At 46.2% G+C, this 25,419-nt stretch overlaps 1 protein-coding gene across 1 annotated transcript; it reads right to left on the bottom strand.

Moving 5' to 3' along the window:
• Nucleotides 1–1,756: 1,756 nt before the first annotated feature.
• On the bottom strand, nt 1,757–25,217 carry kdm7ab (lysine (K)-specific demethylase 7Ab). Its single transcript, XM_077022026.1, has 20 exons — nt 25,083–25,217; nt 16,104–16,189; nt 15,197–15,314; nt 14,424–14,584; nt 12,457–12,598; nt 12,047–12,233; nt 11,278–11,440; nt 10,506–10,593; nt 10,225–10,331; nt 9,915–10,006; nt 9,332–9,418; nt 8,520–8,765; nt 8,202–8,326; nt 7,840–7,973; nt 7,392–7,489; nt 6,465–6,637; nt 6,188–6,336; nt 5,896–5,963; nt 5,543–5,807; nt 1,757–5,324 (listed from the first exon to the last, which is right to left on the bottom strand). Exons 1-20 carry the CDS (start codon nt 25,178–25,180, stop codon nt 5,236–5,238), a joined length of 2,676 nt encoding a protein of 891 aa, XP_076878141.1. The 5' UTR covers nt 25,181–25,217; the 3' UTR covers nt 1,757–5,235.
• Between the last annotated feature and the right edge of the window lie 202 nt (nt 25,218–25,419).

Here is a 25,419-nt window from a genome sequence, read left to right as displayed (position 1 = left end):
ACCCCAACAGGTCAATAACCCCTAAATGTCAACTACCCCACAGCCAATTACCCCTCAGCAGTAACTGCCCCAAACAGCTAAATTACCTCTTAACATCAAGAACCCCATTAAACGAATAGCCTTCAACAATATCAAATACATCAGCATTAAGTACCCCAATGCCAATAGCCCCTCAACAGTAATTGCCCCACCAAAGGTAAATACCCCCTCAACAAAACATTCCACATCTAAACAAGCTTTTAACAGGAACTACACAGTAATCTTAATATCCATCAACAACAATAACCCCAACAGGTCAATAACCCCTCAATATCAATTACCCCACAGCCAATTACCCCTCAGCAATAATTACCCCAACAGCTAAACTACCCCTCAACTGCAACTACCCCTTTAGCCAAATACATCAGCATCAACCACACCAGTCAATTTAGTAGCTGATGCCTAGTGCTACACTGATTATCATATTGATGCCATTTGTCTATCATCCCGTTCTATCATTTCATTCATCCCTCCATCCTCCCATATGGACCCATTGATTTCATAACTCCGTTAATTTTCAAGACTTAATGATCAGACTTGGTGAACTGACTCAATAGCTGATCCCTAGCACTGCACTGAATATCATATTGATGCCATTTGTCTATCCTCCCCTTCTATCATTTCATTCATCCTTCCATCCTCCCATAAGAATGCATTGACTTAATCAATTTCTTAATTTTCAAGATATAGTGATCAAACTTTGTAAAATGACTCAGGAGCTGATGCCTTGCACTGCACTGAATATCATATTGATGCCATTTGTCTATCCTCCCATTCTATCATTTCATTCATCCCTCCATCCTCCCATATGGACCCATTGATTTCATAACTCCTTTAATTTTCAAGATATCGTGATCAAACTTGGTAAAATGACTCAGGAGCTGATGCCTTGCACTGCACTGAATATCATATTGATGCCATTTGTCTATCCTCCCATTCTATCATTTCATTCATCCCTCCATCCTCCCATATGGTCCCATTGATTTCATAACTCCTTTAATTTTCAAGATATCGTGATCAAACTTGGTAAAATGAATCAGGAGCTGATGCCTTGCACTACCCTGAAAAGTATATTGATGGCATTTGTCGATCCTCCCCTTCTATCATTTCATCTATCCCTCCATCTCATCAATCTCTTAATTTTCAAGACTTGGTGATCAGACTTGGTGAAATTACCCAAAAGCTGATCCCTAGCACTACACTGAATATCATTTAACAGTGATAACATTGAAACAACCTTTAACATCATTTAGCAGGTTGTCAACATTTAAACAGCCTTCAACATCAATTAGCAGGATATCAACATTAAAACAACCTTTAACATTAGGAGGTCAACAACATTCAAAACAACGTTTCAGCTGCTTTGCAAGCCAACATAAAGTTTGTTCACAAACTTTGCCTATCTAGTTTATATTTGACCTTTAACTTGTTTAAAACCTCATCTCCTTTGCACAGCAGAAAGAAAAAAAACTTGAAAGAACTACAAGCTAAAAATGGCTATTTAGGCTTAAAAATGCATTCTTGCTAATCAATAGTGACTAATAATTGGCTATTTTGTGCCAGTTTTGAATTGAATATTTAGAGAAATGTCATCTTTAGCAAAAATGAACACCGTATAAGTGGTTTCACAGTTGACACTTTCAGATGCAATCTGCCAGTTAGTGAGCAAGGATATATTAGATACAGCTAGAGGCAAAACAATCACAAGCAGGATGAATTCACTCATAAATCTTTTAATATTTACAGGCCACATTGTACAACTGAATTTATCAAAGATCCAAAGATACAATGCAATTTAATACAGTGTGACAATTATTTGATAAAAATTGGATAACCAAAAACTTAAAAAAGAAACTAAATGATAGCATTGAAGCTAGGAAATGTACACACTATGACCAACATTTTCATTCTGTGTAAAACTGACCAGACCAAAAGAAATGATGAAAACAAAGAATGACAAATAAATACTGTACAAGTAAATGTCCTGCAAGCTACAAACGTATGATGAAGTTGGCAGAGGAGACAGAAGTAGAACAGTGTAGTGTATACAACGCAGCTACTTACGCTGCAGTTGGTGGAGTATTTTGAGAGATAAAAAGTTATGTACAGCATCAACCATAAAAAAAAAAAAAACAATTGAAAGATTTTGAGTAATATCATTCCAGCAGTATAATATGCACCTTGGCCAGAGAACTGGTCAAATTAGCACCATAGCACCATAATATATGCGAGTCTGTTAAGCACATGTAAAGCAGACATGACGTTAAAACCACAACATGTAATTCTTGCAGACATCGTCTCAAATCTCCTGACTAGCCTTGGAGTTTTTTTGGCAGCTTGTGACTAAAAGTTTAAATTAGGAGGTGTCCAACCCTACTTCAGAGAGCTCACTCCAAGCAGGACAGTGCTAGCTGTGATCTAACACACATCACCCCACTAATCACGGTCTTCAGGACTAGCGGCAAGTGTGTTAAGGTTGGACATAAATTCTGCAGGGGCATTTATCTCCTTAAGAGGGTTGAGCAACACCATTTTAAAATGAAGACCCTGGGGTCTTACGTGAACTTTGTTCAAAAGACCATTTCAAAGCTGCATGCAAAAAAAGTTTAAAATTAGTGCAATATAATTTGGCAGGTAGCAGACAATAAACAAGTTGACGTTTAGCAAATAACTAATCATCACTGGGGAAACTCAAACGCACTCCACTAGTAAGTGTCAAAACTTGCCCTGAACTGTAGGAACAATTGCCCTTCAAAATGTAACCACTTTTGGGTTGATCATATGTTTCCAGGTACTGACAAGTAAGATATTAAGTCATCTGTGAAGTCAGTCCCAAGAGCCCTGAGCAGTTAAGGTCCCCATTAAGATGGGAGAGAAGCTCAATCTGCTGTCAACACAGGAAAACGTGAAATGCTGGGAAGCCTGCAGAGGTGCCTTTTATTGCCTGAAAAAGTTTCCACTTTACTTGCCTGACAAAACCTTTTGAAAAACATTTGCTAGAAAAAAAAGGAGAGGCTCTCGAGTAATATCAAGCATGAAATTACAAGAACGGGAAGACAGAACATTTTGTTTGTTGTTGTCTGGACATGCATTGTATATTTAACCTGAATACAGAGAAAATGACATCATCCCTGGCTCATGTAGCTCTTGGTGCCTATGATATTTCAGGGCCGAGCACGGATCCCTGAGGCACACCACAATTGAAACAAATGGACTTGAAATTTGCAATTAAAATGATAACATTATTTGGCAATCGAAGGGACCAAATTCTTAAATTCTGGCCTGATCAATACCTGAGGTTGTTCAGACTAAACAGAATCGGAGCAAATCAACTCAACACACACACAGACACACAGCACTCTGTCTCATAAGTGAAGTAAAACTATAATTAAAAAAAAAAACCATACACACTGTTGGTACAGCTGCAAAATGTCTCTCTACATGGATTAAGACATGTCTTAGAAAAATAAATACTCTTAATTCTTTGTAAAAAGAGGAGTAGCCAAATACACTTCAACAGAAATAGTCAAAGCTCTCCTCCCCAGTACAACACCAATCCTTACTGGGACAGAGATCATTCTTATTGTTAGAGAAAACTCAGCACCACTTCAGACAGTTAAGAATAATGAAACAGCAAAGCCTACTCTGTGTTTGGAGATAATGGCACATCGACACAATTCCCCAGAGTCATTTTAAAGCATTTATAAAAAGGACTGGTATGATTAGTTTAACACATATGTTAACACTTCTAAAATAGGAACTACTGTTTCAAATTCAGTTTGCTTGTCTTAAGAGTTCTGTGAAACAGCAGAGCAGAAGCTTGCATAAAACCAGCTTTAAGGAGTCTGCAAACACTAATGTCATGAGAACATATTGACTCCTTTTATGTAATCATGAACATCAAATTATGTAATTATGTTGCCATTTAAGTGACCATCATCTCAATGTACTTAACTCTTTGCACTTTAAGGTTGAATTATATAAAGGAAATAAAAAAACAATGAACAAAGACATACTTTAATTTTAAATTTAAAAAAATCTTATTTGTGCTGCTGTAATGCATCAAACACTGGTCCTCTTGTAGATCTTGCAGAGGGTATGTACAAGAGAACTCCATTAAAAATATATATTGTCTTGAAAACAAAAAGTTCACATTAAAATAACAACTGATCACTCTTAGCAATAAATACATATTTCAAGCAAAGTTAACAGAAAAAAACAGTGACTGAAACAAGCACCAAAAGTGTAAAAATTGGAATAAATTAAAAGGAAAAGATGTTTCTGCCCATCAGGACAGTTTTGCACATTGTGACTACATCTTTGCCCACTAGGGGGCAATAGAGAACTACCTTCCAACATTGGATTCCCTGCATGTAACGCAAACTTGATTTTCAAATGGGAGTTGATGGGTAAAATGTTAAAATACGTTTCTTCCCGTCCGTGCCCCTTCCACCCTTTCCAATATTGACTGGACCTGATCCGCTGATTGGAGCCCGTTTCCATCCCCGCACTGAAGGCAGACAGCATGGTCATTTGAGCCGGAAAGATCACGTTCTCCTTGAAGTTTCTTCCTCAGCAAACGTAATTAAGGAAGAGGTGAGATGAGGAAGATGAGGGCTGTGAGCTTCCCCCCCTCCCGTCACATGTGGCCTTGTGGGTCGGGAACGAGCATGAGCAAGTGAGCGCCATTTTGGAGAATCACCTCAATGCTCATATCACCATCAGATTTTTTTTTTTTCGTTGGAAGAAGTGCCTTTCTTATGGCGTCCTTTCCCCTAGGAAGGGCCACAAGAAAAATACTCTGATCCAAGACGTTCATCATCTCCTCTCCAGTGGTCCTGAGGTCTTGCAACACACCTTTGATCCAAAATGCTGGATGCCACACAAGCGAGGCTCTTTCCGGGAACAAACACAGCATCCAAGGGTTCTGCTCAAACAAGCGCCTGCATATCCTGTACTGCTAGCTGTTGACCGTGTCTCTGTAGCCATTTACTTTTCACACAGAGTGTAGAGAACTGTGCTTCTTAAATACCCTGTGACCCAACACACACACACACACACACACACACACACACACACACACACACACACACACACACACACACACACACACACACACACACACAATGTGGGCAAGATACAGAAGGTCTGTTTGTGTAGCACTCCCACAGGTTGAGACTGCAGTCACCTTCAACACTAAACAAAAAATGGTTTATGTCTGTTGAGTTTGAGGATCTTCCCTAGTCTTTGCTTAGCCGTGGCCATGCCTTTCTTCGGACGCTTCCCTGAGAAAGAAGAGTGAAATGTACATGTGATTAAAGCAAAGTGGGAACCCCCCCCCCCCCCCCCCCCCCCGACCAAAACCATGAGAAAAATTATAGTTACAGACAATAAATACAGCCAGGACTCAAGTACAGTCTGTTTGGACCTTGATTAAATGGTGAACTCAAAAGAAAAAAGCTTCTGTTTGCAGGGTGGGGGCAGTGGACCGCTGGCTACATACCTTTGGTGGCCTGGTTGCTGATTGGTGGTGGATTGGGGGCTGGTCTTTTACAGGGGTGCAGGGGTGGGGATATAGAAGTCTCACAGTACTGGTAGCCTGAGGAGGCGGGGCTCTCTCCACGTCCTGGCGAGGGGGCGTGGCTACTCCAGGTCTCACTACTGCTGCAGCTGCCTTGGCTGTCCATGAAGCTAAGGTTTTCCTGGACTCTGTGGCCTCGTCTGGCTCCGCCCTCCCGCCGCTGTTGCCTAGACACTCGGCTCTCCTCCTGCACCGTACATGCAAACATGCGTGAGTGAGCAGGGCCTGCCCGAGTGACAGCGAGGCCAGAGTTTGGCGTTTTGGCTCAGGTTTACCTGACTGCTGACTGTAGAGTTGCTGTCGGAATCATGGTTCTCCTCTACTGATGCAGGTTCTTTCCCACCTGAGGAGAAAAAAAAGATGAAGGTGAAGGCAGACGTGTTACCTGGCACTGGAACCCAGGTCTAAGGGGAGGTCACCTTCATCACACCATCCTCCCCTTTGGAAAGCGATGGTCCAAATCACAACCTTGTTTTATTTACTGCGAGATCTTCACTGAAGGGTAGCCGTGAAATTAGACACGCAATCATGTTGGTCTCGCTTTTAGCCACCATATGAAACCCTTACTGTAGACTGGGGACGGCTGGTTGGTGCAGGACCACCAAGACTCCTGGGAGCTGGCGCCCTCCTCTGGCAGAGGAGGGTACAGCAAGCCTGCCATGGACAGCATGCCCTGAATAGCATCCTCCTCTGTGCTTGGTGAGGTAGAAGGGTCTCTGAAACGCAGAAGGAAAGGAGCAGGTGCTTTTATGATATAGTGGAACAGGCATCCGAGGATGAAACACACATGCTCCCAGTGCAGAGTTGGGATGTGATCTGTGAACAAATCAAGCATATGTCTGACCTTTTCAGAGGTTTGCTGTGTTGTCGCTGGCTAACAGGTGTGAAGTGTGTTGGGTCACTGGAGCAGTGCACGGTTGTCCTGTTGGGTGAGACATCCTTCTTCCTCAGCACGTCCTCCTCCTCTTCCTCCCTCAGTGAGCTCTCTGAGTCTTCTCCGGACGACGACTGCTTTTTCTTTGGAGCACAGACGAGCATGTGAAATTTGCCTCAGTGAGATCTCAAGTGTAGAGAAGGACAAGCAGTCTAAGGATAAGGCCAGGGACGCACCAGACTGATTTAGAAGAACTAACGATAACAGTGACTGATGGTCGTGTGGCCATCAGCTCACAGTTCAGTTCACAGTTGGCCTTCGTTGCTTGCGTGTGCTGCACTCGAACAAATCAATCAGACTACAGCTGCTAAACGACTTGCACGTAGTTTCTGTGCATTTGCAAAATAAAAATAAATCATGCTGAATGCTTCTTACAATGGCGTATATGGAGTTCTGAGAGACTCCCATCTCATCTCAAGATCCTCCCATAAAACTGCACATGGTAGTGTAATAACAAAAAATATATCTGCTCTCTAGATAGATACCACAAAGTTACTTTCTAGCCTAGCACAATGCCCTGGTAGAACAAAACACAATGTGACAAAAAACCTTTCTGCAGTTTATGTCTATATTATTTCGATTTAGAGTCAAACACCTGTCGGCAAACTCTCCCTCACAGCTGACAGACAATGACAATTCAACATGCCCGTCTTTCTCTCCATGTGTCTTACCCATCTGCCTGCCTACTTACCCGTCTGCCTGCCCACTTGTATTAATACAGCCACACAACCATGACAACTATTGCAAAAAAACGTACCTGACTGCTGACCAAAAGCCAATGCTTCTTCAATACAAGACTGTACAATCATGGTCTCAAACGCAGTCAGCGGCACATACCTGTCTGACGCAATGCCCCTCCTCCTCAGAGTCAGACGAGGAATCTGATCTTGTTGATTTGTTGTTGCAGAGTTCTGAGCTCTCCATCTTACAAAGATCTAGAAACCAGAGAGGAAACCCATCAGGTTGATTCCTGTTTACAGTTTACATGCTCGCTGTATACATGAGTGTGGTTCTCCAGCAGGACCTTGGACCAACCGGGCAGGCCACAGTGTTGCCCCATTCTATTACCCATCAGTCTTGGGGAGAACCGTTCAGAAGACTGAATACCTCGTACATCTGCACCGTGACTAAGGTTGGAGCAGACGCGTAGATCATTTAGGTTAGAGGTTCCTGAGGCGTGGATGAAGAGGGACTGCGCACGGCTTTAGTCTCACTTCAGAGATCAGGGAGGTGTCACAAGGGGTGGTGTCCAGGAGTACGTCCAGCACGAGGACGTGGAGCTCACCTGCAGGAGCTGCGGACTTCTGCTCCACCTGCGCCAGCTCCTCTTCACGCTCCAGCGGGGCCGGGAACCTGCTCTGCTCACCCGTACCTTCTCTCTCCGGCAGGTCTTTCCCTCGCACGTGCCACCTCTCATCCCTGTGAGGAGGTGTCATGGCGACCGCCGCAGAAACCGTATTACACTACCGCCTATTACTTCTTACAGTTGTGCACTCGTTTCGGGAGGAACACAATCGAGCCGTTTTCTGCGATGGATGACTATTCGAAAAACCTCAGCTCAAACGAGTACCGAGACGTGAGGGAGATTCGGACATGGCACGGTGTATGGCTGGGAGTCACCAGCAGATGGCGAGAGAGTGCGCTGACCTGATGATGCGGCCGTTACACATCACCAGACGCAGGTGGTTGTCCAGGCTCCGCTCGGCCGCAGCGGCGGACGCCGTGCACGCCTTGTTGAATTTGCCGTTGACCTCCATGCCGAAGGAGGAGTCCTAGACAGGAGAGGAAGAAGCACAATGACCAGCTACACACCCTCCTCTCACTCTCCAGGCTGTGTATTCACATGCGCTTCCCTGTCTAGAATAGAGGGTCTGCCAAATGAATGCATGCAGACGTGTGTGCGCGTGTCTATATGTGTGTGTGTGTGTGTGTGTGTGTGCGTGCGCGCGCGAGTGTGATTCCTACATCCTCAAGGGGGCCCATCTCCAGTCTCTTCAGAACCTCTTGCGTGTGCTGCTCAAAGATGTCCAGGATGGAAGGAGCCTTGGGTGTGTGGGAGTGGTGATGGTGGTGGTGGTGGTGGTCCTGTCGCAGACGTCCCGCGTTCCTGCGGGCCTGAGACCCCGTCTCGTGCGATGTCCTTGTGGACGGACACACTGAGCTTCCCTGAGACTTCATCAGCTTGCCTCCGCCGTTCCCACCGTGATCCTCCTACAGGCGTGGCAGACAGAGGCTTACAAATAAATCAGCATTGACATTAAATCCTTTTTTTTTTTTTACATACTAGTATTGCTCTACACTACACAGTATACCAAGTATGGCAACAAAATGGTAGGTAATGGGAATCTAATCTTTTGCCTGAGCACCATTTAAAAGTTATGACGCAAGAGACTAATTTAGATTTGCAGTCCAAGTTCCCAATCCTGCTTCCGAGATCTACAACTCAAACTACGTTCAGATGTAACCTGAGCTTCCACTGAGAACGTGCCCCAGCTGAAGCACACACACCCCTCTGCGCATGTGTGTTTCATGGCCAGATCTCGAATTCAATTTACAGCCCTTGGATTTTTTCTGATTATTTTTAGCAGACTTTTAAACTATTTTAACAGACTGGTTCATTCATCATGACCACTGGGTAGATGGTGAGCTACAAGAAATGGACCTTAAAAGATGCAATTTGCAAACCTATGACATAATTCTATGGCATCATTAAATATGAGTGACTATAAAATTCATGGCTGGATTGTGTGTGTGGAGCTCTGCTCTGAGAAGGGTACCTCTAAAAAGCGTATTTCCTTGGTGAGTTCCTTAATGAGATGGTTAGGTCTGATATTGTCAGGAACCTCGCTTGTTGGCTCCGTGACCTGGAGTGGAACACATAACAGATAAAAATGACACGTTTGTTCTGGCAGAGGTCACACCAGTGAGAGCATCTCCACGACACACTGCGAGAAGCTCAGGGCAGGAAGCCCAAGGAAGCAGATTAATATGCAGTTTGAAATGCATTAGCAAATATATTAGAAATAAAGGTTTGCTCAGTACAATTTCCAACACAGGGACAGTGACCGCTTTACATGCACAATAATCCGAAACCTGCAGAAAATCATATGGTTTTGTTAATAATCTGATCAACACGTTTATATGTACTTGGGTATGCAGATAAAAGGAAAGCTCTGGGATTACATGATTCAGGCCATAATCGGATTTTTACTTTGCAACCAGCCATCCTCCCATCTAACAAATAAGCCAACAGATAAATAGAGATAATTAAGGAGTTCTCTATTAGGAGCACACAGTAATGGTGTAATGTCATAGACTACGTGCCAGTGCCCACAGTAACGTGTTGTCATAGTGTCCCACCTCTCTCCTCAGCCAGCTCTTTAGTGCGACGATTAAAGCCTTAACTCCCTTCACCAGGTAGTTCGGAGGCAGGCAATTGTCCTCTCGCAGGTCTGATAAAGAGAAACCAGCAGCTGATAGAACATACAGCAGGCCAACTCTGGCCCAGACACCGGCCAGAAGTAATAAAAAAATTCATAACACTTCGTCTCAGGGGCATTTGCACATATATGGACCGAATTTAATAACAAAATATATACACAAATACAAAATCATATAGGCTGGGTTTTGCATTAGTAGATTAGATCAGCGTTGGTCAGCCATCACACACCTTTGAGGGTCTCCAGCAGGCTTTTAGCCACGTACCAGCATATAGCCTCAAAGTACGGGAACTTGAAGAGGTCAGGAGTCTTTAGTCTCCTTTCCATCTCATAACACCTGGCAAACAGAACCACAGTGGAAGATCCAACACAGAAACTCACTAGCTGAACACACACACACACACACACACACACACACACACACACACACACACACACACACACACACACACACACACACACACACACACACACACACACACACACACACGTCCTGAGCAGGGACGCTCACCTGAGCTGCATGCCGATGTTGAGGTTATGGAGGAAATTCCCTCCGTACGCCATGCAGTCCTGGGAGGTAAGAACTGCATGGATCCATCCTGAGCAGAGAGATGGACCACATTACCAGCTGACCAGCAGATGTGTTCTCACTCGCACGCTCGCTCGCACGGTGGGTGGCAAAAGTGCAGCAGTTCTTACTTTTCCAGCTGCAAGCCATTCATATCCTGCTAGCAGTTAACTTAGCCATGACAGCAATACGGAGGCACCATATATTAATGGCTCCACCAGTTCCCTGCTCTCCCCTGGTTACCACCTAATGTGAAGGCATGCCTAGTCCATCACCGAGCAGGCATCTGAATCAGTCTCTGTACAGTGATGTAAAGACTCTTCTCAAGGCTCCCACCATGCAGAGTGTTCATTTGTGAACAAACACGCTGGTTGCACCAATCCCTTCATGAGCTGAACAAGGTGCAGGAAAACGCATCTGAGCTGTGAGGTGAGGTGCATGTGCGGGGGTCTGAGGGAGGCTTGGCCCACAGCACACGTGGCGATGCACCCACGAGGGTGGACACATATGCTGCAAAACCTCCAGGACAAGGCCTCCACACATGACCATGCAGTGCGGGACCAGGGACAGGACACCATCAGGACGGTGACTCTGGGATCAGGTGTGTGTGCAAGCTTCTCTGATTCAGTGCACTACTGCTGGTCCCTCATAATGAGTGAATATCCCAATATGTGCAGGGGGGACGCGGGTGTCTGCTGGTGGGATCCAGTCTCACCTGTGGGGATGAAGAGGGTGGTTCCCTGATGGACCACACACTTGTAGCACTTGTCCACTTTCTCCCCGAAGAACACCTCGCTCTGGTTCGGGGACGAGCTCCACTCCTCGTACAGTGCCAGGTTGGCGGAGGTTGGCTTGATCAAGTAAAAAACCTTCTCCCCCTGCAGGTGGCGTAGACAGAAACACAATGAAGGTGAACACAGACAGCCCGAGTCTTCATACGGGACTCCTCTGAGAAGCTCCATGCTCAAGTAAAACTAACATTTTAGTCTGGGGCTATTCAGTGGTGCAACAAACGACCTACATTTCTTTAGTGTGGTTATGAACTCACAGGGTTGTAAAAGAGCACCAAAGGTTCAGGTGTGAAAAAGTGCCAATAATCTGGAATGTGATATGAGTGTTTGAGTGAGTAATTACCACTATTCCACAAAGCAAGTGTAAGAATATAAACAAATGTAATGGCAATTTACAAAGCGTCTGGAGGGTGGATACCAAAACAAAACGAGAGGGAGAATTAATCATCAGTTATGAATAGCAATGAAGCACTGAGGAGATACTGTATGGCTTCTGTCTGGGTTCCAGTGCTGAGGAACACAGTTTGGTGCAACAAGAATGTTTCAACACAGAGGTGATTAAACATTCGTAGAGCGATTAGTGCGACACACTCAGCACTAAATGCAGCATCGCTCACTCAACAAACCACCCCGTGTGAAAAAGGCTTTGTGTGGCAGATGTTCGGTTATGGTCAGGAACCCATGAGAACGCACCCACAGCACGTGGTACCACACCGACGTCCCGCCGAAGTCGACGTGGAAGTCCGTGTAGCTATCCTTGACGCTCATGAGGCAGTACTTCTGTACGAAGGGTTTGGGGAAGTACGAGTCGTCAGGCCAGTAGTTCTCCACCCAGGACATCTTCTGGGCGATGTCTGGCACCTCCACCAGCTCAGACATCCTGGAACACAAGATCACTGTGAGGTGGACACCAGGAGCTTGGGGCCGAGGACAAGAGGCACTGCCTCCTCCGTCTCTCCTCCCCGTGGGAATATGTCTGTGCGATCATTCTTTAGGAGTGACGACTGAACACGACCCGGCGTGACGGCTCGTTCTTTTGTGCCGATTTGGTGTATCGTTTATATTCATAATGCACAAACAGCATGGTGGGTGGAGCTACTTACTTGGTATCGGAGAACTCAAGGCTGATGACGTTGAGCACCTTAGGACGCTGGGAACCGTAGTAATACTTCACAAACTCCTTTAGCTTCATCTTGCTGTCTGCTTGTCTGGCCACATCAATGACGTCGATCACCTTTTCCCCACCTGTGAGTGCAGTCATTGGGTTTCATTTGAGGACATGTCTGTGCGTCACCCGAGCGATATGCACGTGTCCCGTAGGATCACGAAGCTCAAGCACACGATCACAGCGGGAACGCGTGCGAACGAGAGAAAGAAAAAGACAACAGCTCAACATTTGTAAGCCTGTTTGAATGATTTAGCGGTTTTGCTACATACAACCCGTGGATTTGCACATTATGCTCACTACTGGGAATATCACACAAAGCATTAGTGTGAAATGTGACCTGAGCAGCTCGCAGTTCCAGGACATCACACATCAGTGTCTCCTAAGGCCCTAGCACGCTCCTGTTCCACACCTGATATGTGTTCTTTCCTCTCACACACCTGGTTCAGTGTTAATATCAGCACATCAGGAGCGTGAGAACCCAAACTCCAGTGCACGTGACCCTCTGGGACATCACTGCAGCGCCCTCAGGGGGCATGGCCAGAACACCTGCCGTGCAAACGCACCAAACAGCTGGCAAGCAACAAATCAAGCCCGTCAGAGGGAAGTGTTGAGAGGAGCAGTAGACACCCAGGAGCTCAGCGCAGGACAGTTGTAGAGAAGCTCCCAGAACTTCGCAGCTGCCGGCCTGACAGGAGACGCACTTTTACTCTCATTTCTCCGTTTCTATCGGATCACGTTTTGTGTGCATCAAATGTTTTCATTGCATAGAAATACACAAATATTGCTTAGAAAAATCCTGGAATTGCTCTTTCTGGCTTATGAAGTTTTGTCTGCACCGCCTCTATATGCAATCAAAAACAAAGATTGTAAGAATCAAGTATCAATATATCTTTCAATTGTCCAGGCACAGAGCATTCATAGCTTTCTCACACACACACACACACACACACACACACACACACAATAATATTCACATACAAATTCTTCTAGCTTAACGTCCAGCTTGCCATACAAAAACTCCTTTTATTGTCAACATCTGGGGCAGTGGACTGACTGTCAAACATCTTTAAAACATTCGTCTGAAAAGCAGCACGTCACAAAAGTGCCGTTTCACAGGGCAGTGGGGTGGTGGTGGTGGGGGGGGGGGGGGGGGTCGGGACGTGGCCCATGGCTTGGGAGCAAAGGGCAATGCAGAAAAAAGCCAACTAAGTGAGGCAGAGACCGGTGGCGAATGCCTGCTAAGGTCAGAGGTCAGCCCAGCAGCCAACCCGCAGTCGCCTTCCAGGAGCACGATTTTCGGACACGGAGCCGCCAGGGGGGTTAGCGAGCAGACGTAACGTCATTGGCGTGTAAAACATTCACGCCCATTCATCAGCCTGGGTATCCTTTTAACAGCAAAATGACAAATGCCAGATACTTTCGGCTGTATGCTATTTGTTAAGCGTGTCATGCTTAAAACTATATTGTTCTTCAAATATTTTCTTTTGTGGTTTCTAACAGTTCAAAGCATTGGTTCTAATAAAACAAAGAAATATTACCATTCCCCTGGAACATATATAAATATGATTTATAAAAGATGTTAAAAAAAGAAAAGGGAGAGAGAAGGAACTGAATGAAAATTGGGGTATTCAGAGGTGACCTCAAAGTGAGGTTACGTCCACGGAACAGCTGGTACTCTGTTCACTGTGGCTCCTGCCCGTTCCACAGCTCCAACGTCCCTGTACCGCGTCAGGAGCAGCAGTGGGCGACTGCTTATGTGAAACATGGATGTCATTCCACAGTGGCTAAACAACTCCACAGATAATCACAGACATGTTCTAGATCAAGTCAGACACCCCATCCCACCTAGTCCAGCACCCCCAATCTCACCCCACCACCCCCAAACTCAGCCCTCCTCCTTACCCACATATCGCTCCACGTCCTTGATGGAGAAGTGGGAAGGGGGCAGTCGGAGGCCGAGCCCCTCCACATGGGCCACGGCGATGGGGTAGCGGAAGCCGTGACGCTCCAGGTAGCGCCGAGATACCTGGCTGCCCTGCATCCACAGCAGGATCTCCTCCGCACTGCCCAGCAGGAGACCGGGCGGACACACACACACACACACACACACACACACACACACACACACACACACACACACACACACACACACACACACACACACACACACACGCACACACACACACACACACACACGCACACACACACGCACACGCACGCACCAAAATCAGACATGCAGGAATAAGCATGCAAGGGAAGCGCTGGCAGTTCACACATCTTGATTCTTCCATAAAAAGGTGATGGAATAATCTGTAACAGGTGCTTGTTACAGTCATTTATAGCCAATTTAAAACTGCCATAAGACAGTAAGGGGTTCATGTCTAATAGGTCAGTCAGCTGCACAGCTGTATTTTCATTCGTTGGGTCGTCTGTCCACTGCTCAGTGTGTGTGCATGTGTTCTCTATCAAAGACGTCAATTCATGAAAGAAATTCATTACACCTGCTAGAATCTTAGACGTCTCATTAGTGTGTTACTATTGAATTCTGGGAGCTGTAAAGTGGCCAGCACATTTTGCCCCAGTAAGAGGGTGGGGGTGAAGTAGCCTGGTGAGGGGTGTGTGTGTGTGTGTGTGTGTGTGTGTGTGTGTGTTTGGGGTGTACGGAGGGCACTCACCTGATGAAGGCCTTTTCTTGTAGCTTCTGCACGAAGACGCGGGTGCCCGCCTGCACGGGCCTGCTGCCGTCGTCTGGCTCCGTGTAGTCGTGCCTGTGCCAGTTGTTCCGCTTCTTCACTGTGAATTCAGACAGAGGTACTGAACTCCGAACCCCTCCTGAACCATCTCCATCTAGACATCAGGTTGTGCAATTAGCCTAAAAAGGCCCTGCCTCTCAGGGGAAAGGGGAAATCCCAGGTGTGTGAAACAAATGGAACAAATCAATAAAGCTTCATACAAGATGAGGAGAGGAGATGAGAGGATAGAACTTACTCAGGGAGGACAGAGGAGCAAACTTACTCAGGGAGGACAGAGGAGCAAACTTACTCAGAGAGGACAGAGGAGCAAACTTACTCAGAGAGGACAGAGGAGCAATCTTACTCAGAGAGGACAGAGGAGCAAACTTACTCAGAGAGGACAGAGGAGCAAACTTACTCAGGGAGGACAGAGGAGCAAACTTACTCAGGGAGGACAGAGGAGCAAACTTACTCAGGGAGGACAGAGGAGCAAACTTACTCAGGGAGGACAGAGGAGCAAACTTACTCAGAGAGGACAGAGGAGCAAACTTACTCAGGGAGGACAGAGGAGCAAACTTACTCAGGGAGGACAGAGGAGCAAACTTACTCAGGGAGGACAGAGGAGCAAACTTACTCAGGGAGGACAGAGGAGCAAACTTACTCAGGGAGGACAGAGGAGCAAACTTACTCAGGGAGGACAGAGGAGCAAACTTACTCAGGGAGGACAGAGGAGCAAACTTACTCAGGGAGGACAGAGGAGCAAACTTACTCAGGGAGGACAGAGGAGCAAACTTACTCAGGGAGGACAGAGGAGCAAACTTACTCAGGGAGGACAGAGGAGCAAACTTACTCAGGGAGGCTCCATGTGTGGCTTCACAGTTGGGACAGTGATAGACATCAATATCGGCTGCATGGTGCTCCTCGACGTGGACACAGCTGGAACACACAGCATGTCCAACATGTCAGTCATGGAGAAAATACGCATATCTAATTTATAAAGCATAGTGACCAGAGTGCTGCATGGTTTAGTTGACAAGATGTTACACATACACCATCTTGCCAAATGTATTTGCTCACCCATCCAAATGATTGGAATCACGTGTTCCAATCACTTCCATGGTTGCAGGTGTATAAAACTATCACATAGGCATGCAGACTGTTTTTACAAACATTTGTGAAAGAATGGGTTGCTCTCAGGAGCTCAGTGAAATCCAGCATGGAAGTGTGATAGGATGCCCCCTGTGCAACAAATCCAGTTGTGAGATTTCCTCGATCCTAAATATTCCACTGTCAACTGTCAGTCAACTGTCAGCTGTATTATAAGAAAATGGAAGTGGTAGCAGCAACTCAGCCATGAAGTGGTAGGCCTCGTAACCTGACGGAGCGGGGTCAGCGGATGCTGAAGTGCACAGTGCGAAGAGGTCAGCAAGTTACTGCTGAGTCATTCACTACAGACATCCAAACTTCATGTGGCCTTCAGATTAGTTCAAGAACAGTGTGCAGAGAGCTTCATGGAATGGGTTTTCATGGGCGAGCAGCTGCATCCAAGCCATACATCAAGTGCAATGCAAAGCACCGGATGCAGTGGTGTAAAGCACGCTGCTACTGGACTTTAGAGCATGGAGGTGTGTTTTCTGGAGTGAGCTAGCAATCTGATGGACAAGTCTGGGTTTGGCGGTTGCCAGGAGAACGGTACTTGTCTGACTGCATTGTGCTAAGTGTAAAGTTTGGTGGAGGGAGATTATGGTGTAGGGTTGTTTTCAGGAGCTGGGCTTGGCCCCTTAGTTCCAGTGAAAGGTACTCTGAATGCTTCAGCACAAAGATATTTTGGACAATTCCATATTCCCCACTTTGTGAGAACAGTTTGGAGCTGACCCCTTCCTCTTCCACCATGACTATGCATCAGTGCACAAAGCAAGGACCATAAAGACATGGATGGCAGAGTCTGGTGTGGATGAACTTGACTAGCCTGCACAGAGTCCTGACCTCAACCTGATAGAACACCTATGGGATGAATTAGGGCGGAAACTGAGAGCCAGGCCTTCTCGTCCAACATCAGTATGTGACCTCACAAATGCACTTCTGGAAGAATGGTCAAAAATCCCAATAAACACACTCCTAAACCTTTTGGACACCCTTCCCAGAAGAGTTGAAGCTGTTCTAGCTGCAAAGGGTGGACCAACGCCATATTGAACCCTATGGATTAGGAATGGGATGTCACATAAGCTCATGTGTGAGTCAAGGGAGGTGAGTGAATACTTTTGGCAATATAGTGTATGATAAAAACTATACCAAACAATCACCCAATTTACATACAGAAACATATAAAGTATAAAAATGTGTTTTAGGCCTTGGCTTGAAAGCAGCATGTGACTGTCAGTTTTTTGGTGAGACTAGTAGCTGCATTCAATACTAAGAAATACTTTCTAACCCCAGAAATACTTACTAACCAATTAATCTAAAGATTATAACACTGAAACTATGCCCAGGCTTTCTGATAAAATCTGTTTGTTTTGACCTGCCAAAAGAATAATTTCAGCCTTATTATCATTAAATTACAGGAAATTATTATTCATGGGTGACTCATGTGGCCTCTTGCAATCTCACTTCAACGTCTGAGTGCACTCTAGTTTATTAGGGAAAACACACACACACACACACACACACACACACACACACACACACACACACACACACACACACACACACACACACACACACACACACACAAAATTCACCTGGTGGGTTATTCAGACCTGCTTTTTTTTTTTTTAAATGGTGGACTCTACATCATGCTGACCAATGAGAATGAAGGATGCAAAAGGTAGACTGCCTGCATGACCCTACTGTAGGCTGGAACATGTTATCCTCATGGAAAGGTGTGTAGCCATGCCATAAAAATCTGTATCTCCAGCCAGTGTCGTGGCTTTCCTTCCTCAAAACTCAGCTCTCCAGTCAAGGAATAGGACCACACTGCTACACAATGATAAATGATAAACTCTATTTAAATGCATACAAGGAGTAATATAGTGCTCAATAATTCATGGTTATACACCAAATCTTCATAAATCTGCAGAAAGTAGTAATTTGGCCCAAAGGTTTGGAACATGCTACCGTAAGAGGTTAGTAAAACTTCAAACACATGAAATCTGACTGAAGGCCAGAAGCTGATAGAGTTGCACAATCCACGCACTTTTGTACTAATCTAGTGTTCTTACATACTTTACATGAATGAAAAACAAAACCATTATGTTATGTACTGATACAAACATAAACTAAGTTGACCATTCTCCATCTCTGCGGGACGTAAGAATGTGTCCTGCCAGGCCTTCTAATCTCCAGGACAGGATGGTGATGTTTCTACAGTCAGATGCACTGGGTGGTTGTTCTTGCTTTGACCAGTCTATCCAGGTCCTGCCTTCTAACACACAACAACCGCTTGATCATGGACACGCCCTTAACGATACCATTGGTCAGACTGATCATGGACACGCCTTTAATGGTACCGTTGGTCAGACTGACTGTGGACACTCCCTTAACAGTACCATTGGTCAGACTGCATTTCAATATACATCGCTGTGTCGCTGCATAACAAGACCTAAAAACACCCAAACACAGGAAATTAAAGGAAAGTCCTTGAAAGGTTCTTTATTAAGGCATCTTGGGTATAGGCACCATTAGGGCTGTTGTGTACACACAGGCCATTCCAGGAATATTAAAGCCCATAACCGTCTTCAGGTGCCAGCACACAGAAGGCTCCTACGACCTGCGAGTGACCCCAGACCGGGTCAAGCCTGATTCCGCCCGCCTCTGTCGGGACTCCAGATGTGCGGTTATATCTGGGCTCACTCCAGGGCACGGAAGTGGGGGTGGAAGTTTTGGAAGCGGGGGTGGGGTGGGGTGGTTTAGGGCATGTAGCACAACAGGGTCTGTAAAATAGTGACGTCCTGGTAGCAGCAGAGGTGTCCACATCAAAGCTTTGCCTAGGCCCTCCCGCCAGGCAGAGCAAGCTGGGAGTGTGTGGGAGTGTGTGTGTGTGTGTATAGTTAAAGGGGGGGATGGAGGAGCACAGAGCCTGATGTCTCAAGGGGGTGAAAAATCTGCTAGCACAGCTCAACAGTGAAACGTCAGTGTTAAAACGAGGACACACAGCACGTTTCATTCCCTTTGGCTGGTACCGTCTGCCTTCTCCTCTCCATTAGCACCAGACTACCACCACAGCGAAAAACGAGATCCGCGCGTTAATCTGGTGCACACAGGAGGATTCGGAGTAACCACAACACATGCTCCGCTGCATTAGCTCTTGGTCAATTTACCGGACAAAAAACTGCTAGTTGCAAATTCTGACAGCTGGCCAAATCCCTCCCTCCCTCGTGTCCTCCATTTCTCTCTTTGGACTGGCCATGGGAGCCAACAATAAGAGCCCTCATAGTGCCAGGGTGTCGATTAAAAAGCTTCTTTTTTTTTTTATCACTGAGGAAGTGACTCACAGGGATGCCTGTGCCACTCTGCCAGTGCACCGGACCCACTGCACAACAAACTGCTGGATGTTGGTCACCTAGTCGCAGGGAGCAGATCTGGACCTTTGCTCCGGTTGAGAAGTGATCCAGGAGCAACGGCAGCGTGCGAGTGGAAGAATGAGGGTCGCTGGCACCCGCCGGTTCACGTGCAGCGTGAGAAAATAAAACGGCGTGGGGCACGTACGCCCACACCTCCGCGAGGGCCAGGGGAGGAAGTGTGGCAGTGGTCGCGACATCAGAACGAGGAGAAAGAAGCTCAGCGCAGCGTCTCGCACCCAAGGAGGCGTCCCCGCCACGGAGGCGACCGCTCTAGACACCGCAGCGGCTACGGTAGCTCTCCATCAGACGGCATGACGCAACATGCTAGGAAAGTGTGTCAGTGAAGCACAACAGAAGAGGCACGGGCTCAGCAGGAGACAGAGGCAGCGTGGCAGCCAATCACAGAGGCAAAGTGGTAGCCAATCACAGAGCAGCGCTGGAAAGCATGCGCCAACAAGCCTGAGCTGCCTCCGGGCGTGTGGCGGGTACTTTCGGAACAGCTCCGCCGATGCTAGCATTTCTCCACAACAAATCAACATGATGGACAGACTTCATGACAACCATAACGACCTTGAATGACCTTCATGACAACCATAATGACCTAGATTAGACAAATATAATGTCTATATCGCTGAACCTTCAGCAAATGTTGCGTATGATAAAGGCATTAAAAATAATCCTCTGCCTAGTGACGGCATTCACTTCCTATTGCACGGGGGTTGCATGTTGTTTTTGTGAAGCAGCAGATATTTACAGCCATGGCTTCTGAAGTGCATTCTGGGAATTCGATAAGGTGCTTTATTCATTAGCTGGAATAAATCAGATTATGTAACACAGATGCACACTGGAAGTGGATGAATACAGGCAAAGCAATGGTTGCTTGATCCTCCCAATGTGAGCTGTTAGTATATTTGAAATGCAGAAAAACAACGACAAAGACGACAACCATAACACCACCACCACCACAAGTCCCCAGTTTTACTGTATTCAAAAAATTCTTAAACCTCTCTATAGAGTGTTTGTGCCAGGAAGAAACATCATTGCAACCTTCCAAAAGACAAGAGTTGGAGCTTCAACACCCAAACACCAGAGCAGAATAGAGCAGTTCTGGACAAACAGAAGGAGAATCCTCTTCTAATGCCCCTACTCTCCAACTGCCCCCCCACATCTCTGTCAGCTGACCTGCCTTTTGAGTCAGTGTCCATCAGTAGGCACAGGAGTGCTGGGAGCTTGTCGGATGGACCCAGAATGCAAAGGAGTCTGGGCAGAACAATGAAAGGACACGTTCGTCTTTCTTAACACCGCTCTGCCAGATTAGAGGCTGGTGGTCAGCACATTTCTGGTGGTGGACACAGATAATAGGAGAGGCAGGGTTCCCAGCTGGCCTGGGAAGCACACAAACCCTGCTTGTGCAGGATAAAGTTTGTTTTGTTCATGAAAAACACTCTCCTGAGGCTGTTTGCCCCCAGGACTACTTCTGAAGTGCTATAACTCAAGTAGTAAAACATTTCAACCAATGGCTCTCCTACAGATCTATTCAATAGTTCACCTATAGTAAAGCGGAGAAGAAAAGTGTCTTCATAGTTACGGCAGGCATAGCTGCAGAATTCTCAGAGCGTCAGCTACAGCGGTCTCTCCACACCCACACGCTCAGACACACAGCGCACTTATATGCTGTTAACATACCTCAACAGGCGAACAACAAACTCATCTCAACGTGGCCTGTGTTTACCCCTAAACAAGTTATGGTGTTGGACTCAGTGTATGTGCTACGAATTCCTGATTTTCCTTCACCGTCGTCACACACACACACACACACACGTGAATAGCAGTGACCAAGGTCAGCTCTTTGGCCGGATTCAAATGCATGGGTGACGAGCGTGAGCAGAGGTGTAAGGTTTCTGTTGTCTCACAAGAACCTGTGAAATCTGAGCAAGGAAGCCAAACGGAACCCGACAGTGACCTCACGGGTGCATCCATCAGCAGGAGCAGAAACGCGGGCCAGACATGTGCCCGGATGCCATACGTTTTGATATATGGGCTGCCACTACGGGCTAAATACAGCTTTGTTGAGGGAAGACAGTGGAGGAAATAGAACACAAAGAGAGCTCACTCAGCAGACATGGGGCAGCAGGAAGTGTGGAAGCGTGATAAAACCAGGCGAAGATGGACCAGACTCTCCACCCAGCCTCCCCTCGTGATGGCCAAGGATGTAGAAGTCGTTTGGGGTTAATGAGCACAGGAAGTTGTAAAGGAAACAGGCCTGCAAGGCCAGGACCATCGCCCGGTCTGCGGCCGGCAACTTCCTGCAGAAGCCGCTGCAGCGTGCATGCATGGGCTCTGTGAGCAAGCGTGCACGTTCCCCACAGCCCGGCCAATCTCACAGAGCGCAGAGATCTCAACTCTCACACAGAGCACTCACATCCCAACTCCCCCGGGACCTTCTTCTGTGAGCCATGGTTTGCTGTTCCTTATTTTGATCACGCACGTCCTTTAACACAGGAAACTAGGTTTGGTTTTACCTTTCATAGTCCAGTTCAGTGAACTGGGAATGGCTACTTCTGGATGAAGATTAGCACGCCTGATAAATATAGTCTGCATGGTTTCCTGTAATGAATCATTGGCACTAGCCTATATCCAGACAGAAGGACGTTACTCTAAGCATCCATTGGAAATCAATGCTGGACGGACGACTGCTCACACGGTCTTTACAAGGGAAGGTACAGGTACACCACATATCCCAGCTTACCCGGCATGATACCGACCTGCAGAGCTGAACATGTGCCCAGACTCCTACATCAAGCATCACACTTCCTCGTGTTGTCCCTCCTAAACGCTGCCAAAGTTTTAACGGCACCGTCAGGACATGAAGGCCTGTTGCTGCAGATCTTAAATACTAGCAGAAGGGTTCTGGACATCTAGGCGGAGACGTACATGTGGCACGTAGGAGCTGGAGGTGAATCGCTGATGGAGGGTAGATCGCCAAGAGTGGGGCCTAGTTCACTCAAGCCCCAGTCATCATCGGTGCTAAGGTGTGCGAAAGTCAACCGTTTCAACAGTTTTCAACTGAGCATTGCTTTGTTTTATTAGTTATCTACCATTTGCATGAACCCCTACATGGACCATATCCACTTACTGTACTTCCAACTGAAGAACGAGGCTCTTAAACGAAGGGCCTTTATGCCCCCTTTACACTAGAGTGGTTTATGGAAACATGTAGGAAAGCTGCGCACTGAATAAAGGACCTGGATATTTCTATTGTATGCAAGGTTCCATATCACAAATTTTAGAAATTTAAAGCATTACTAATTTAATAAAATTTCCCCAGTCAGTCTGAAAGAAATGGACTATTTGTACCATTGGATGAAACCATGTAAACATTTGGGTAGAAAGACAGAGACCATCTATCTCCCGTTTGCATTTTCATCACTGACAGACATTGACCGATGGGGCTTTGAACTTGCCCATGGCTAAGAGTCTCTATCAATCTTGTCTTTGCTTCTCCTTCATGTATTCTTAAACACACACACACACACACACACACACACACACACACACACACAAACACCATATCATATCATATGCAAATTTCCTTGCTGAGGGATGAATAAAGGATTATCTTATCTTATGCTACAAGTTCCAGGATCTAGGACAGTGAATGGCAATTTTATTGTTTCAATAGACCAAAAAAAACCCCAATAAAAGTAGATATTATACAAACTTAAGCCTAAAACTCTCAGTGGATCACGGTGGATCCTAATCCCCTGACCTCCTCACCTCTAGACTAGACAGTCTAATCTGGTGGCATGTAGTAATTCTGCACATTTCAACAAGATGGAAAGACAGGATCTCACACACGACACAAAACACTGAGCAGTGAGCCACAGAACACACATCGGCGTGACACTACCGTGCCTTTGAGTAGCAAACAACACAGACGACAGACAGTCAGTATAAGATTTTTCTGTAATTTTACACACGGCCAAAACTTGCAACGGACACGTCAAAGAGACGCGTATCTCTTTAAGAGGCGGGCCTTCATCCAACCACTAGGCGGCACCCACCACGTGCCCATATTTGCAAAAAGGGGGATTTAAATGCCCGACCCCCGCTGCCAATCAAAAGACCAAACACTCGTAGCAAAAGCTTCATTATCTCACGAAGACACGGGCTCCTTGGCCTTAAAAACAAGTTAGCGTCAATAATTGAAATAAAAGGCTGATCGTGTGCATGAAGGGTACCGAAAAAGATTATATAATGCGGACAAATTGAGAAACTCTGGATTGGTTAACTAAACCGCTGGTCTTTGTTTAGTATCTTCTTCTCACTCGTCAAAATCAGCTTGCCCTTTCTTTGACCGCTTTGCTCCCGCAATTATGTCAATATACCTTTATGTCTAGGTGTATATAACACTTGGTGTATCAAATTTATAAATTAGCAAGGAGCAACGAAAGGGCGACCTTTATTTGTTTACCAGATTAAAAGTAGGATCAGTTTTTACCAAAAACGCTATACTGCACACGCCAAAGTAAAATGGAACCATTAACTTTATAGCACTTCAATATTTTGGCAGTGATTGCGATACAAAGCTAATATACAAGATTGCACAATAGGTTTAGACTGATCTTTGTCTTTAAAATATATATCTTGACGAAAAATAACAGCTGTTACCTACTAAACACATACCAGTTCTACCAGTGTGTCTGACATGAAGGCTGAGGTCTCGTAATGAGAAGGAATGCGCCTCTCTTATAACTCAAGACCCGACATCCATCACCTCCTGTTAAGTTCTTAATGGAAAATTCACAACACCTCGGCGCCAGTTAAAGCCCACTGGTGGCACTTCACGTTTAAAGGAAGCTTACATGGCCTGGATTTGTTCACGTTATCCAGAACACAAACTGTTTTAAGCCGCAGTGCAAGCAAATGTGTCACGTTAGCAACTTAGCCAGCGAGATTGCGAGAGCCCGGGTCGTGTTCGGATATTTTAAATACACAAGGAAAGGCTGCCAGGCTTTAGGGACGTAAAGTAGACCAACAGTGTCAGACAAGCGGCCGCAGCGACATAGTTGCCGTTTCAGGAGCGGAAGCGACAAGACGCGTTCAAGAGACCACGAATCACAACAATGATGCCCGTGAAATCGCCTCGGCTGCGGTCCGTGCGCCCCAGCTCATCCACCACTATTCACAACGCAGTACGGGGCGCCAACAGAACCGTTTGTTTCCCGTTTTGTCTAACGTGTCACGCGAAAAGAGTTTTTATATCTTACCTGCCGTGAAACCAATCCTTACAAATGTCGCATTCTATCATAAACCGGCTTACGTCGTACGGCTGCCGGCAGACGCAATACAGCGGGGCCGTCGCCATCTTCGGACTGTCCCCAAACAACGCAGCGAGGCTGCGACTACAGTTGGGCGGGGACTCCGCTTTATTTACGGAAATAGCCGAGGACTAAAACCCGATCACGCACGAAGATTGTCGCGAAAAAAACGTGTGCTTTGACGTCATACTCCAAAGGACAGCAGTCCACGCAAGCGTTGCAAATTACATAACACATTATGTACATATTTGCAGTCTAACCAACACAGATACAATGCTGTTCACCG

The sequence above is a fragment of the Brachyhypopomus gauderio genome, chromosome 11, assembly GCF_052324685.1.
Source record: "Brachyhypopomus gauderio isolate BG-103 chromosome 11, BGAUD_0.2, whole genome shotgun sequence".
NCBI lineage: Eukaryota > Metazoa > Chordata > Actinopteri > Gymnotiformes > Hypopomidae > Brachyhypopomus > Brachyhypopomus gauderio.
Note: the sequence above shows the minus strand (reverse complement) of the source record. Positions and strands in the feature narration are given on the sequence as shown.